The sequence below is a fragment of the Arvicanthis niloticus genome, chromosome 1, assembly GCF_011762505.2.
Source record: "Arvicanthis niloticus isolate mArvNil1 chromosome 1, mArvNil1.pat.X, whole genome shotgun sequence".
Classification (NCBI taxonomy): Eukaryota; Metazoa; Chordata; class Mammalia; order Rodentia; family Muridae; genus Arvicanthis; species Arvicanthis niloticus.
This window is the reverse complement of record NC_047658.1, coordinates 116,831,900-116,847,715: the sequence shown is the minus strand read 5'-3', so window position 1 is coordinate 116,847,715 and position 15,816 is coordinate 116,831,900. Positions and strand designations below refer to the sequence as shown.

The following is a 15,816-nucleotide window of genomic DNA, read 5'->3' as shown; positions in this document are numbered from 1 at the left end:
TTAAGGGGTTGGGAATAGGCAGGTGAGGATTTAGCAGAGGGGAGTTTAGGAGCTCCAAAATATCTACAGGAAGTAGTGGTCAGGCAAACCATGTGAACTTGATAACAGGGCCCTTTCCTAGGCATTATAGTTCCATCCCAACCAAAAATACAATAGATAGGAAAATAGAGTTCCTACTGGGTCTCCTGGAGGAAACTAACAAAAGATATTATTAGTTTCCCATTGCTGTTCTTAAGAAATCATTGCAAATATAGTGGCTTAAAACAGCCCTGTTCATTCTTGTATAGTTAGAGGCTGGATATTGAAGGTTGCTATGTCAACAGGAATGTGTTCTTTTTGGTGGCTTCAAAGAAGAAACTATCTCCTTCCCATTTCAGCTCCCAGAAGTTTCATTCCTTGGCCTGGTGGCCTATACCACTTATTTATTAATTTGATAATGCTAAATATATCTATTTGATTGAAAATGATTAGAAGTTACTTTAATTTATTAACAATTAATTAAAGTTTATTGTCTCTGTTTTGTCTTGAACTGATTTTTATTTTTCATTGCTTCTTGAGTCATTCCACCCTCTTGATTCTGCTGTTACATGTGATCTGTCTCTCTGACTGCCTTTGTGATCACATTGGGCTGACCCAAATAATTTAGGATAGTTTCCTCACTTCAGAATCTTTAATTTAATCATGTCTGCATATTATTTCTGTTTCAGGCCACACAACTGAAAGTTCCAAGGAGTTGGTATAGACGTCCTCAAAGATTCCCCTGTGTGGCCTGCCATAGGACAGGAAGCTTAGCTGGTGGAGCCTCTGTCCTCTACAGCTCTCTGGGGTCATGAAACTTCTTTGGAGGTAGAAAATCCTGTAAGGAAGGGCTGTGGACTAAAAGCCTGTGTGGGACCTGCATGATGAGGTGAAGCCCTGAGAATGAGGAGAACTCTACCAGGACCAGGAAGTTGAGAATTCTCTGGAGTGTTTCATCTTGGTCAGGTCACAGAAGATGCTACAAGGTCCCTGACACACTGACTGAAGAGAGACTAAGACAGGACTAAAACTGTACTGTTTTCAGATTTGAGCATTGTGGCACACACCTGTATTGCTGCTTGCATTTGGGAGGTGGAGGCAGAAGGATCAAGGTTCAAAGTCATCTTCAGCTACTTAGTAAGTTCAAGGCCAGCCAGGGATGAGACCTTGTCTTAGAATTTCCATTGTTGTGACAAAATACCATGACCCAAAGCTACTTGGAGAGGAAAGGGTTTATTTTCTCTTACAGCTCTCAGGTCGAAGTCCATCCTTGTGGGAAGTCAGGGCTGTGGAAGAACACTGCTTACTGGTTTGCTCAGCTTTCTTTGTTATAGCACCCAGGACCACCAGCCCAGGGATGGCACTGCCGACAGCGGTCTGGATCCTCCTTCATCAATTGTTAATTAAGAACCTGCCCCACACAGGCTTGCCTTCAGGCCACTTATCGAGACATTTTTTCAGTTGAGGTTCTTTTCTTTCAAATGACTCTAGCTTCTGTCAAGTTGACAAAATAACTAGCTAGATAAGACCCCTTATCAGGAAAACTAAAAAATGAAACCAAACCAAATTACTCTCAAACAGTATCTACCTCCAGGGGGTGACTGAGAGGATAAACTGAATTAATACATTCAAATTGCTTGAGATGTTGCCTGGCACATAGTTAACACTCAGTGTTGGGTCTCTTTGGCTGTTCAATAATGACTGGTCCTCATCTCACTCCTCCACCAGCCCCTGGGCCCACAGGAAGCAGAGCAACATTGAAAATCCATCAAACACAGGAAAGAATAGGTTGGCTAGTGGTGCGAACTTGCAGGGGGGGGGCAGTATCCTGACATCACACCTATGAGCATCTGTTTCTTTTGCTGCTAAAAGTTTCCATTTGCTCTTACAGCAAGAGAAGAGCCCACAGCAGAGCCTCTGACTGCTGTTTTCATTTCAGTTTCTCGTCGGATTTTGATTTCTGAGGAGGGACATAAGGCACGTAGCTAAAACAGGAATGATTGGATAGGAAAGGCAGGGACAAAGAAGAAGAGAGAGGGACTAAGGTGGAAGACATTCATTTAATTGTCTGGATTCTTTGCAATGTCCTGGAGCTGGAGGAGTGACCACTGAGCTGGAAGATGGCCGATGAAGAGCACATTCTGCTTAAGAAGCTGCACACAGTCAGACCTTTTGTTCCTAGTGGGTCTACTGTAGTGACCTTTGGGGAGGCCTTCACATTTGGATGATCCAGTCCCTCCACTCACTTCCACTCCTCATGTAGATGGCAGGACCTGTAGAACCCCACGCCCTTTAGTGCTGTGTGAAGCCCCCTCCGTTTTTCAGAGTCCATTCTTCTCCTGTGCTGAGGCGTGGAGTGGCATCATCTGCTTTTGCTGTTCCTGTTGCTGTTGCTTTTGCTTTCCTCTGCTCCTGGGGAAGAAAAGCAGGTATTTGGGTTTGCAGCTTTCTGTTTGGGTCTAAGATGGGGCAGGCTCTCCCCTCAGCTGTGACTAGCCATTGCTGTCTGCTCTCAAATGGCAACCACTTCTTCCTGGAGCTGAGAGCCCCAAGGATTATGGGAGAATCTTCCACTTGGAAACAAAGGGACAAAGCTCTGATGTGGAAGAGGAGGCCTGGGTTTGAGCCTCAGTGCTGCCCCAACCTGGGTAGGTGACCTGGAGTAAGTCACTGATCCTCTTTGGGGTATACCTACCTGCTCTTCAGGTCCTGCACTGTATCAGGCAGCGGCTGGCCCAAGGTCTCTGGCAGCAGGGCAATGACAGCACTGGCGGCCACGGGGACAGCACCGAAGATGAAGAGAGGCATGGAGGGGTAGAATTCTGCAGTCATGCTCACCAGTGGGCTCACGATGCTGCCCACCCGGGCCATGGTGCTGCCCATGCCCAGGCCTGTCTGCCTGTGATCAGATAGGTGCTGGTTAAAGCTCTGGCATGGGTACCAGTGGCCACATTTGGAGCAGGGCAGTTCCCTCACCATCCCTGTGCCTCCCTTTTTCTACTTGATTAGCAAATGATTCCACATTTTTGTGTTTGGCTGTTGTTTGTGCTGGAATCAAAGCCAGAGCCTTGCATACACCAGGCAGACACTTGACTACTGGCATCCCCGGGCCCTTGTGGTGATTTTTAAAACAAAAAGGGAAATGGGGAAGCACTGTCGTCAGAGAATTGAGAGACTTGAAACTGAGTTCTGCCTCTTTCCTTAAGCTGCTGTGTGACCTCCAGCTAATATCTTTACAGTCTCTGGGCTTCAGTTTTCAGCTGTCATGTGAGACCACTGGGTAAGACCAGGGATTCTGGAATGTTTTTTGTTTGTTTTTTTTGCCTTCCTTCCTTCCTTCCTTCCTTCCTTCCTTCCTTCCTTCCTTCCTTCCTTCCTTCCTTTCTCTTTCTCTGGCTGTGCTAGGGACAGAACTCTGGACCTCACACCCACGAGACAACTGCTCTGCCCCTGAGCTACACCCCATCACACCTGCATACCTTATGATTCATAGCTGTCTCCATCTCACAGAAACCTGTTAGTTAGGATCCCCAGGGGAAGGGACCTGGAAGCTGCATGTTGCTTGTGTGTTAAGGACATTTATTCTCTATAAGAGCTGGCAAGATGGCTCAGTGACTAAGAGCACTGGCTGCTTTTGGAGAGGACCCAGATCCAGTTTTCAGTACTTACGTGGCAGCTCATAACCATCTGTAACTCCGGTTGTAGCAGATCTGACATTGTCTTCTGTGCCCAATGGGCACTAGGCACGCACATGGTATATGTATATACATGTGGGCAAAACACCCATACAATAAATAAAAATAAACAAATCTGAAAATAAATCCCACAAACTGAGAACATTCCTTGTGAAAGAAGAGGTTAAAAACATCGACTCAAGAGCAATTGCATTAGGTTTCACACGTGAGTTGTGTGATCTTGGAGAGGATACCTAACTTCTCTGTGTCTCTGTTTTCACATGTGTAAAAGGAAAATGATAATGTCTACCTTGATCTGTTTTGAGAAATAAGTGAGTTAATATTTGTGAAAAGATTAAGACTGTGCTTGGGACACAGTACATGATTTACCTGAGTGCTTGGTACATAGTACACACTGCCTAGAAATCATAAAGTCGTGGAAGAGTATCCAAGATGCCTCAGGGTTCTCATCCCAGCACCGTGACCTTTCAGGTCTTTGACATTTCATGTGATGTTTACATTCAATTCTTAAGGTATCATATCGCTTTATTTCTGAACATCGCTCCCATCTTACCATAAAGTGGTGCTGAGTTTGCTCATATGGCTTGTATGTTGTCAGGAATGGTTCTTGTAAAAAGTTGCATGTGTGTTTGTGTCCTTGATTTCAGATATACTGCTTGGTTTAAGATGAAGTTTAGATATGATCACAGCTTGTAACTTGGTGTTCTGGGGTCTTCAGTTTATTGTCTCTGAGATGTGACTCTCTACCCTATTCTCGTTGGTAACTTCTAGATCTCCTTGAAGGTTAGGTGGTGGCTGGACAGCCACACCTCTGCCAGCCAGACCCTGATATGTGTAACTGAGTGGTTCCTATATATCTTGCCCCAATGAATGGTTTTTGGAGATGTTCTTGGTAGTAGGCTATACTCTGGTGTTCTGGCTTTAATGTGGGCAAGGGACTGACTATCCTTCCCTAGACCCTCCAAGTACTGAGCACCCACTTACCGAATCACTGTGGGGTACAGCTCTCCGGTGTACAGGAAGATGCAGTTGAAAGAGGAAGCCAGGCAGCCCTTCCCTAGCACAGCCAGGGATGTGCGTACGATTGTATGGCCTAGAGAGAAAGGAGTGGGAGATAGGGAGCACGGGGATTGAGGTTGGAGGTACTGTTTTTTTTCTTCTTCTGAGAAGTTGGGTTATGTCTGAAGGTGTAGGGTGGGTGGGACTGAGAGCCAATAGACTGGTAAGTGCTCACCCTTTGGTATTATGCCATTCAGTAGGATGCAGATGCCTGCCAGCAGCAGGGAGGCCAACTGTGCAGGCCGGCGGCCTATGGAGTTGATGACTAGGAAGCACACGAACTTGGCAGGCAGGTCCACAGCTCCAAAAATTACCTGGATAAGGTACATGCTGACCCCAAAGCCCTGCAGGTCCATGACCAGCCCATAGTAGGCAAAGCTAGTGGCAAACCTGGTATGAGGGAGAAGGATGTGGAGCTGGTTAGATAGGCTTAAACAAGAGTGCTCATAGCTGGGTAGTGGTGGTGATTGCCTTTAATCCCAGCATAAGAGGCAGATGTGGGTGTGTCTCTGCATTTGAGGCTAGCCTGATCTACAAAGTGAGTTCCAGGACAGCTGGGGATACACAAAGAAACCCTGTTTTGAAAAACTAAAATCAAACCAAAATTAACCTACCCCCTTCAAAAAAAAAAAAAAAAAAAAAACTTCCAAGAAAACAAAGCAAAACAACAACAAAAATCAAGGATGCTCTTCCATAAATACAGTGATGCATGGAGTATACTGCTTTGGGGCCTGGGATCTGCTTTGGTTATTGCTTCTTTAGACACATAACAATTACATATTCAAACTGCACAGTTGCAGTATTGGAGCAGTCCTCCAATCCTGTGCTAACTTGACACCCCAGGGAGTCGGGGAGCTTTCACTTAGTGTTCACACACTCTCAGTCTTTATCTTATCTGCTGGGATGAGGGAGGACAGATTACTGTGTAAACTACATCAAGGTTCTGGTAAGGGCTGGAATCCTCCGGGATCTATCCATATTTCTGGGATGAACCTTGAGGGGCTCACAGAGTTTAGGTTTAGAAATAGAACCCTCTACAGAGAATAATCCCAAAACTGGAAGCAAAGAATCCTTTGGTAAGATTGTTCTGACCATGCCCCATTTAACTGTCATGGGATTGCCATGGTGATGCGGGGGGGGGGGGGGGGGAGAAGAATGGGAACATTAAAAAGAAGATTTGAGCTTATGTCATCTTTGTCCCAAGTGTGTTGTGGGGAATATGTGTGTCTTCTCTTATGCCTGTGCTGGTTTCCTTCCAGGCACCACTGGAGCAATATTTTTCAAAGCACACTGGTCTGACCTCACAATATAAACCCATGGGCTCTGGGAACCATTGGTCCTGATAAGGTGGTTTATACTAGAACAGGGCTGGGAGAGAAGCTGGGAGACTAGTGACCAGTTTGAGCCTGGGACTGGGTGGAGCTGGAGGGCGGTTGTTTCTTTGAGGCTTTCACTAGCAGTCATAGCAGATCTGATGATTTTTTCTCCCCTTCCCTCCCTTTTCCACCCATTTCATCCATGCCCTCCCCCAGCCTGCTTTTTATCTTTTGATTAGCCTGCTTGTCCAGCAGTGTGTCTGTTCAAGCCTACCACAGCATGGAGAGACAGAGGAAGAGGCGTCGAAGGGTGGGGCAGCGCAGCAGCTCCATGGCTGAAGCCTGGCCTTTGGCCAGAGTCAGTTCCTTCTGCAGGCTGGTCCGCAGAACCTGGTGGGATGGGTGTGACTCAGGGCCTGAGCTTTTCCTAGGAACCATTTTGTCCAACCTCTGAGTCTTGGGTCTTGGTATTGGGGCTTGGAGCTCAGGTGATGTCTAGGAACAAATGAGTCTTACCTCTATACTCAGTTTAGCCCCCTCTTCTTGTTTCCCATTGATCCGGGCCACTCTCTGCAGGGCTTGGAGGGTGAGGTCCAGCCTTCCTGATGAGGAGTACCAGCGGGCCGATTCAATGAAGAACCTGGAAGTGAGGATGGAGAGAGGGCAGATGTTGGCATGGTCTCAGTTTCAGTTTTCTGGGTTAAAGGTATATAGTAGGGTTTTATTTATGTTTTGGGGACCAGGACCCTTGCCAAGAGCCCCTTAAGGACAAAGGCCAGCTCGGTAAAGACCCATTTCCCAACCCAGAAATCCAGCTCCTGGGTGCTGGGTAGAGGCGTGCTAGCAGGCAGGTCAAACTGTGGGGTACCAGAGAGCTGCCACCCTCCTTCAGGACAAAACCTATCCCAGCCTTGGCTTCAGAATCTATTCAACAGAAGCATTGACTTGGGGTCAGCTTTATGGCTTGATGAACTCTCTGGGGAGGTTTGTGCCAAGCGCTGGGAGATGGCCTGTCCCTTGTAGCCCCATAGACTTCAGGCAATCTTTCCAGCCCCAGATCCCACATACCAAGAGTAGATGAAGGCAACAAAATAAGGCACAGAGACCACAAGCTGCAGGTGGCGCCAGTGGGGCACAGCATAGGCGATACCAGCCAGGAGGAACTGGCCCAAGCTGTAGACATAGCCGATCAAGGTGCCCACATAGGCACGGGTGTGGATAGGCATCCATTCCACATCTGGAAAGGGTTAGGGTAGAGTGGTGGGAGTAATTCGGCTGCTAGATGGGAAGAGACCTCTTTTCCTCGTCCCGTTGTGTTCCTTCCCGACTGTGTAGAAGATGTATAGGTGAGGTTGGGTGCCAGGGTAGGGAGAGCAGAGACGTTAAGTGGAAGTAGGAATTGGGAGTTAGATTCAGGATTCCCTGGAACTGGCCTCTCCACGCTCCTGCTGCTTTTTGGCTCCGCTCTAAGGGCCTGACTACAGCCCCTTTCTGTGCAGAGTTACTCTGCCTACGCAGTCTGTTCTCAGCAGCAAGCACTGTCTTTCCCTCAGTGCTGGACTGGATTCAGCCCGCGTGGTCAGAGCACAACTTTTTTCCATCCTGGAGCATCAGTCTAGGTAGGAAGGGTCCGTTACTGTATTAAGGTCTTGAGAGGAAGGGCTAGGTTTCTGATGGACTTCTGATGGGATACACTTGAATATTTATATTGACTTTGGAGCCTTAGGCATGATTTAGCTCTATGTCAGGCCTAGCTAATTCCTTCAATCTAGAGAGTTGTGAATTCCTGAATTTCTTCTGGGCTTGAGGGATGAATGCAGGTAAATTTTGTTTCTTCTCCCCAGCCTTAGATTCATTATCTGAAAAATAGTGTGTGAGTGAGTGAGTGAGTGAGTGAGTGTGTGTGTGTGTGTGTGTATGTGTATGTATGTGTGTATGTGTGTATGTGTGTGTGTCTGTAAAATCTACTAGAGGAAACACACTGATGGTTTATGAATACACTATTCTCAATCACTGTGTTTGGTGCATATGATGCTGGTTTGTCCTTACTTAGAAATATTAGACTAACCATAATATTAAAATAATTATAATATTTTATATTAACTTTAAGAATTGAGAGAGATCTGGGTATGTTGGTGTCTGCCTGTAATCCCAGCACTTGGGTGGGGGAAGCTGAGTGTTGTGAGTTGGAGGCTACATAGTAAGACTATGTTTTAAAACAAAACAAATAAACAATACCAGTTAAAAACAGAGCAAGACCTGGCTTCTTGGCTGGGAGTGCCTTTGATATTTCTAGATAGGATGTTTCTTTTTAAAAAAAAATTACACTTTTATTTATTTATCCTTTTACTGTATTCTGTCGGTCTCTCTCTCTGTCTCTCTCTCTCTCTCTCTCTCTCTCTCTCTCTGTATGTGTGTGTATTTGTCCTGACAAGTGTGTGGAAGTCAGAGAACCGCTAACTTACAGCAGTTGGTTCTTTTCTGTCACCATGTTGATCCTGGGGATTGAACTCAGGTCATCAGACTTGGTGGCAAGTGTCTTTACCCACTGAGATATCTTGCAACCCCCACCTTCTTTGCTATTTATCCTAGACTGGCCTAGGACTCATTATATAGACCTGTCTGGCTTCACACTTGAGACAGTCCTCCTCCCTCTGACTCCCAAGCACTGGGATTGTGGGAACATGTCACCATGCTTGGTCTGTCGCACTAGCCTTCAGACCTCCTTTGGATACAGTCTTTGCTACTCCTAAGGTCTTCTGTACTTGTTGTGGGCAATCTGACTGTGGAGTTGGCAATCTCATTCTAAGTGAGGGGCCAAGGTGGTGTGAGCTGGGGGCTGGGAAAGGCAGTGTTAATGTTGACTGGAAATGAAGATCTAAGGGAGATTTTGGGTTGAGAGGAGGTGGGGCTTAGAAGGTGAGGACTGGCAGGACTCAAGAGGGGACACGACGAGTAGTCCTTACTTAGTGTCATGCAGTTGATTGCAATGCTAGCCAGAGACATGCCCGAGAGGAGCCGGAAAACGCAGTAGACCGTGTAGTTGGGAGCGTAGGCTGCGCAGGTTCCCGACACAGCTGTCTGCAGGTAGTTCAAGATCAGCACCTTCCGACGGCCCAGCCTGTGGGGGAGGGAAGACCTGTGTCAGGGGCCTGAGGACTACTGGGAGCCAGGCTGAGCTACACAGGAGAGGAGTAGCTGTCTATGGTGATGCTCCAGGTTGCAGTCTTCTGAGGACCTAAGAAGAATCCCGAGTCTTGCACTTAAGCCAGCCACCCCTGCCTTAAAACCAGCCAGGGGCCCCGATCCCAGTTTAGCCCAGCTCTTTGGCTTACCCAGGACTGACCTGTCCGCCAGGTAGCCAAACATCATAGCTCCCAGCAGCACTCCCACCATGTACAGAGACTGGGCCAGCTGGCGGAAGGCCCGATGAGAACACACAAGGTTCCACTGTGGGGAGAGGTAAGCCAGGGTTGGACAGAGAAGAGCCTGATGCAGGGAAGCCCCTCAACCTCCTCTAGGAAGGTCTTCAGGGTCCATGTCACCCTCTTTCCGTAATATGTCTTTTTGTTGTTGGTCTTATAGTTCCTGGGAGATAAGAACACTTACAACACTCAGCAACTTCCACATCCACCCTTTTTACAAATACCATCTTCTTGAATTTTTTAATTTCATCTTCTGGTCTTGGCCCCTGAGAAACTTGACTGCTTGTCTCTCTCTCTCTCTCTCTCTCTCTCTCTGTCTCTCTCTCTCTCTCTCTCTCTCTCTCTCTGTCTCTCTCTCTCTCTCTGTGTCTGTCTGTCTGTCTGCCTGCCTGCCTGCCTGTCTGTGTAGGAGGAGAAGTAGTGTCACATGGAGAGAAAGCCCCACATTCTTACCTCAGTCACGATGGTTGAAGGGAAGGTGCTGTTGTCATAGACCCAGCCATCTATGCAGGGCTCTGTGACTCCGGTGTCATTGACCTCTGTGCCATTAGGAAACGGTGGTCTCCGCTGGGGGGAAGTAAAGCGGAGGCAAGATTTGGGTTGTCCTTGCTCATCCAGGGGCAGCCAGGCCTCCAGACCTCCATCTTTGCTGAGGTTGGCATTGGCAGGTGGGCGGCAGTGGTGAGTGGGGATAGCAGCAGTGAAGTTCTGCACCGTGTTGTGGGAAGCCATCAGCAACAGGGGAGCAACCACCATGGTGATCTGGATCAGCTGGAAGCGTCCGACACCCCCCACCTGTTTCAGGAGGTCATTGAAGGCCATGGGGCTGGGCCAGGCTGAGTGGTCAATGACTGAGGACCTCCAGTCCTAGGACCTCTGTCTGTCTGTCTGTCTGTCTGTCTGCTGCCCTTTGCCTCTGCAGCTGAGTGACTCCTGGAGCTGGAGCTGAGCCGGTTCTGTGGCAGGACGGCGGGCTGGTGGGCTGCCCCTCCTTTCTCTCTCCCCTGGTTCTGGCCCTCCCTTGCCCTCGCCTCTTTTCTTCACTTCGGGGGTCTGGACAGCTCAGCTTTCAGGGTCTGTTGGAGCCCTGACTCTTACGCAGGCAGCTTTTAATCTTTGTCCTGAAGACAACAAGTTAAAGTGTGACTTGATGTCAGAAGGATTAACCCTGTAAGTATTCCTTGTGTCAGTGGAATTTCTCCAAGTGGGTATGAAGGGTAAGGGAGGCTAGATGAGACTGAGACTGAGTGGATTCACTAGGGGAGGCCATTTGGGCAGCAGGATGCAGAAGGGAACAAGGTGGTACCTCCTGTCTTCCTTCTGTTGAGCAGTCTGGGCTCTGGGAAGTGTGGTGGCCTTTTGAAGGGTTTCTGTGGATACATAGTCTGTCTTCTGGAATAACACCAGGGAAGACATAGCAAGTCCTATTGAACCTGAATGTCATATTGATGGTCAATTTTAAAAAGTGTAGCCCTAATATTGAACAGGCTATGTCTATATCCAGAATTATGCATTGATTTGAAACTGATCTGACTGGAAATAGTGTATTCTTATTTGATAAATTGAGCAACCCTGACCTTTGGTCTTCTGAGGACGGACAGCTCATATGTTGCAGGAACATGGCTTTGTACAACTGGAAGAAACAACAGAGGTCAGAGGTTGCTCTTGGAGTCATAGGGACCAGACATAATGTGGGAACCCTCTGGGATCTCAATTTTCACCTTCTTGATTAGTCTTCTTATTTGTTTTTGAAGAGTCTCACATAGCTCAGGGTGGCCTTTAGGTCAATGCATAGTCAAGGCTGGTCTTTAATGGCTCCTCCTGACTCTACCTCCCTGATTGCAAATGTAAACCACCACATTGTTTACCTTAAATTATCTATCAATTATCTATCTATCTATCTATCTATCTATCTATCTATCTATCTATCTTTGTGTGTGTGTGATAACTTGTGTATGGAGGTCTGAGGAGAACTTGTAGGAGTGAGTTCTCTCTTTTTACCATATGGGCTTTGGGGATTGGACTCATGCCATCAGGCTTGGCAGCAAGCCTTTACCTGTCACCTCATTGGCCCCTGCTTCCTCCTTTAATTGTCTTGGTTCAATTTTCCCCTTGTGTTTTTTATTTCTAAAAATTATTTTACTTATTTCATATGTATTGGTGTTTTGCTTGCATGTATATCTGTCCATCATATGCATGCCTGGTACCAATCTGGTGTCAGATTCTGTGGAACTGGCATTACAGAAGCTGTGAGCCACTATGTAGGTACCGGAATCCTATACAAGAGTAGCAAGTGCTATTAACCACTGAGCTATCTCTCTATTATCTTCAAAACAGGGTTTCTCTGTGTAGCACTGGCTGTCTTGGAACTCACTCTGTAGGCCAGGCTGGCCTCAAACTCAGAAATCTGCCTGCCTCTGCCTCTAAAGTGCTATGGTTAAAGGTGTGAGACACCACGGCCCACCTAATTTTTATTTTTCATAAATGAGCATGAACCTACCTTATTTTTAGCCTCAAGTTTAGGACCTGACTTGAATTCCTTCAGCAGTTTTTGGATCGTGAGCCCTGGTTACTCACAATCAGAGGCAGGGTTGAACACTAATTGGATGTTTCTGTTGGATCCGATTGGTTGGCTCACAGACTGAGGAGGCTGAGGGCAGGCTGCTACTTTATGGCTTTGATTTGTAAGGTACATCTGGTGTAAAACACTGAACCCTGGAGTTGATCCTTTTTCTATATTCTCATACTGTGCGACAGGGGCAAGTTATAACTCCTGTCTACCTTTTTCAAGGTTGGGGTGATTTTCATGTCCCCTTAATTTTGTTCTTGGAGGGTTAAGTGAGCCAACACAGGAGTTTAAAGAAGCCTTGATCCAAGTATGCAGATTTGTGTCTGTAGCCCCAGTTCCTGGGGAGCCCAAGGAAGGAGGATTGAGTCCAGTTCAAAACCAGCTTGGGCAGGAGGATCAATACTCTGAGCTTGGTTTTGGCTACAGAGTGAAGTTTGATGGTACCCTGGACTTGATGAGACTCAGGGTTAAAAAATTTCTTACCAGGAAAAAAAAAAAGCTAGATACTACGCTTATGCAGACTGCAGTTTTATGCATTAAATTGGGATGGGGTTTATTGTCCCCCCAATAAACTTAGTTTCTCAGACACATGAGGTGCTAGACTAAGGTCTTAATTTCAAAGCTAGCTTCCCCTTCTTTCCAACAGGGTCTCATTATATATCCCAGGCTGGCTTCAAACTCCTGACTTTCTGAATCAGTGCTGGTATTATAGGCCTGGAGCTACTACATATGGCCAGAGTTGAACTCTTCTTAACTCTGGCTCTAGGGGTGTTTTCTGCCAAGCTAAAGGGGTTTTAGAGGTAAGCTAACTTTGTATGTAGAGAAGAGACGCAGAGGAGGCTGTAATTCATCCCAGCCTCCCCCTCCCGCATGTGTTGATTCTAGCTTGGGCTCCCTGGGTGTCCAGATGCCTGATACATTCTCCAGGCCAAGGCATATAAGAACCTGTGGCCTGGGGAGGCGAGGACAGCTGGACAAACAGCTTAGAGGCTGTGGGGTCAGTTCCCTGCCAAGACTTAGTGCTCTTCTAAAGAAGTAGGCAGAGTGCCAAGGGTAGTGGGGTACTCTCCTGCAAGCACCCTCCCTCTCCAAGCTTGTGCCTAATCCTGCTCTGGATAAGAATGTCTTTCTCAGTTCCTCTCCTAGTTAGGGTTACTATTGCTGTGATTGACACCATGACCAAAGCAACTTGGGGAGGAAAGGGTTTATCTGTTTACACTTCCAAATCATAGTCCATTACTTAAGAAAATCAGAACAACTCAACCAGGGCAGGAACCTGGAGATAGGGTTGATGCAGAGGCCATGGAGGAGTGATGCTTACAGGTCTACTCCTCATAGTGTACTCATCCTGTTTTCTTGTAGCACCAAAACCCAACAGTTAAGAGTGTAGCATCACCCACAGTGGGCTAGGCCCTCACTCATCAATCACCAATTAGGAAAATGCCATCTAGGCTGGGGTACAGCCTGATCTTATGGAGGCATTTTTAAATTGAGGTTCCCTCCTCTTTAATGACCATAGCTTGTGCTAAGTTGGTAGAAAATTAACCAGCACAGCTCCTGACCAGTCCTAAGTCTGGCTGAGTCTATAAAGGCCTCTATTGGAGACTCTAGGAACCGAACTGTGGCAAGATCCCAAGATTTTCAGATCTGGGGACTGTCCCTTGTTGGTCTTGTGGTTCATTAAAAATTTAGGACTGGGACTCCTCTGTGCTAAATGGATCATTGGCTTAAATTCTGGTTGTTCTCAGTGGGAGGGTGTCAGCTCTCGGGGTCCGGATATGGGCAGAAGCTCCCCACCCTAGCAGAACCACTTTCACTGGGACTGAGAGCTGTTACTCAGCTGAAAACAGACACAGATGAAACTGAGGCTCAGACAGGAGCACTGTTGCCCTATGATCATACTGCAAGTCTCACACTCATCTCTTCTGATTCTTTTGTTCTCTCTACTGTGCGAGTTGCTGTCACATAGGCTAGATTTTTCTGGGATAAGTGCTGACTTTGTATAACTACAGTCTGTTAAGTCAATGGGATTCAAAGTGTGGGACTACATGTGATTTTTATTACTTTGTGACACCTTTCAAATAAATAATTTACAGATCAAAGAAGACACTTTGGCTCAAATTATGTTCTGGAAGCATGGAGTTGAAATGACCCGGAGAGTTCAGAAGACTCCAGCTGCCTGCCATCATCTGAGCCGGAAATTTCAGAGCCAAAGTGAACCTTGGGCCTTGTTCTTGGCTACACCAGCCAGCAGACAGTATAAGTCCTTCCAGAACTGCTGTTTCAAAGCTAGATTTGAGCCGGGGATGTAGCTCCTTGATAGAGCACCTGTTTAACATGCAGGAAGCCCCAAGTTCGATCCCCAGAACCACATAACACGAGGCACTGTGGTACATAAGCAATCTTAGCTTTTAGGATCAGAAGTCCAAGATCATCCTCAGCTGGCTAGTCATCGAGTTGGAGGCCAAACTGTTCTACATGAGACCCTGTCTCAACAAAACAGCAAACCTCATAAACTACATATGAGCTAATTCACCTGTGGAGTAATGCAGAGGGTGCTCTGTACTGGGTGGCAAGTCACTTAGGCACTTGTCCCTGCTCAGAGACAGACAGAAGGGAATGGAGGAAGCAGGAGGAACAGCACCGATGGCAAGACGAGGAGGAGGAATAGGGATCAGTGTTTCACCCTGAATCTTGACAGCAACAAGGGGAAGAGCTTTCTGGGCATCTTTCTTTTCCTCACTGCGTGTCAGCAATAAATACCCTGGAGTGGTGCAGGAAGGGTCATGGCTAGGGCATTCCAGGAGCTGTCTTGAATTCTGGACTGATAATAGATGTGCAGGAGGTAGAGGCCAGTGATTCACACTGTTAGTATATTTTGTCTAGGCTCTGCCCCACAGTTACCTGGCAACAGCCAGGTATGCCTGACTCACTATAAAAGGAGCTGCTGCCCCCTCCTTTCTTTCTTGTCTTCTTGCTCTGTTCTATCCCACCCTGTTCTGCCTCTCTCCTCATTCCCCTTCCCCTCTCTCTCTGCCTTTTTCTGTCTCTACCACCCTCTCAACTCCCTTCCCCATGTCCTGAATAAACTCTATTTTATACGATACCGTCATCGTATGGCTGGCCCCTCAGGGGGAAGGGATGCTTCAGCATGGACCCTCAGAGGCACCCTCTTTCTCCACACCTTGCCACACCTCCACCAAACATATTCCTTCTCTCTTTATTTTTATAAAACACAACACATTTTGAGCCCAGTTCTTTATCTGGTGGAGATTAAGTGAAGCCAAGGGGAGGCATTGCTGGCCATCATCAGCTAATCTCAGGTTCTATGGTTGAAACCCCATCAGTAGATGTCAAGTTCTAAAATGAAACTTTGTAACTCCACAGTAAATGTCAGGTCTCCAAGGTCAGTGTGGCTGATCCTGGGTACCAGCTTCAAATTGTTTAAAGGTTGGCAAGGAAGACTCCTGCATCCAAATCAAGTGTGAATGGAGTTTCCCAGGAGGCTGGGTGACAGTTGGTGTGTGTGGGGTTTGGGTGGGTAGCAGAGGGATCCTTCTGCCTTCTCACTCTCTCTTCTCTTGGCTCTTGCTTCCTCAATCAAATGTACCCCTACATTGCCTATTTTCTTGACTCTCCTAACCAATAAACTACTTTTCATTCAAATCCTTGTCTTGGGATCTACTTCTGGGGAAATCACAATTGCACCAAGATGCAATTGTGACCACAATTCA

At 47.0% G+C, this 15,816-nt stretch overlaps 1 protein-coding gene across 1 annotated transcript; it reads right to left on the bottom strand.

The window, feature by feature from the left end:
• Positions 1–2,059: 2,059 nt before the first annotated feature.
• On the bottom strand, positions 2,060–10,525 carry Slc22a6 (solute carrier family 22 member 6). The gene is made up of 10 exons (XM_034511843.2): positions 9,967–10,525; positions 9,435–9,538; positions 9,055–9,209; positions 7,157–7,325; positions 6,605–6,728; positions 6,363–6,478; positions 4,948–5,162; positions 4,698–4,806; positions 2,714–2,917; positions 2,060–2,430 (listed from the first exon to the last, which is right to left on the bottom strand). Exons 1-10 carry the CDS (start codon positions 10,333–10,335, stop codon positions 2,340–2,342), a joined length of 1,656 nt encoding a protein of 551 aa, XP_034367734.1. The 5' UTR covers positions 10,336–10,525; the 3' UTR covers positions 2,060–2,339.
• Positions 10,526–15,816: the final 5,291 nt, after the last annotated feature.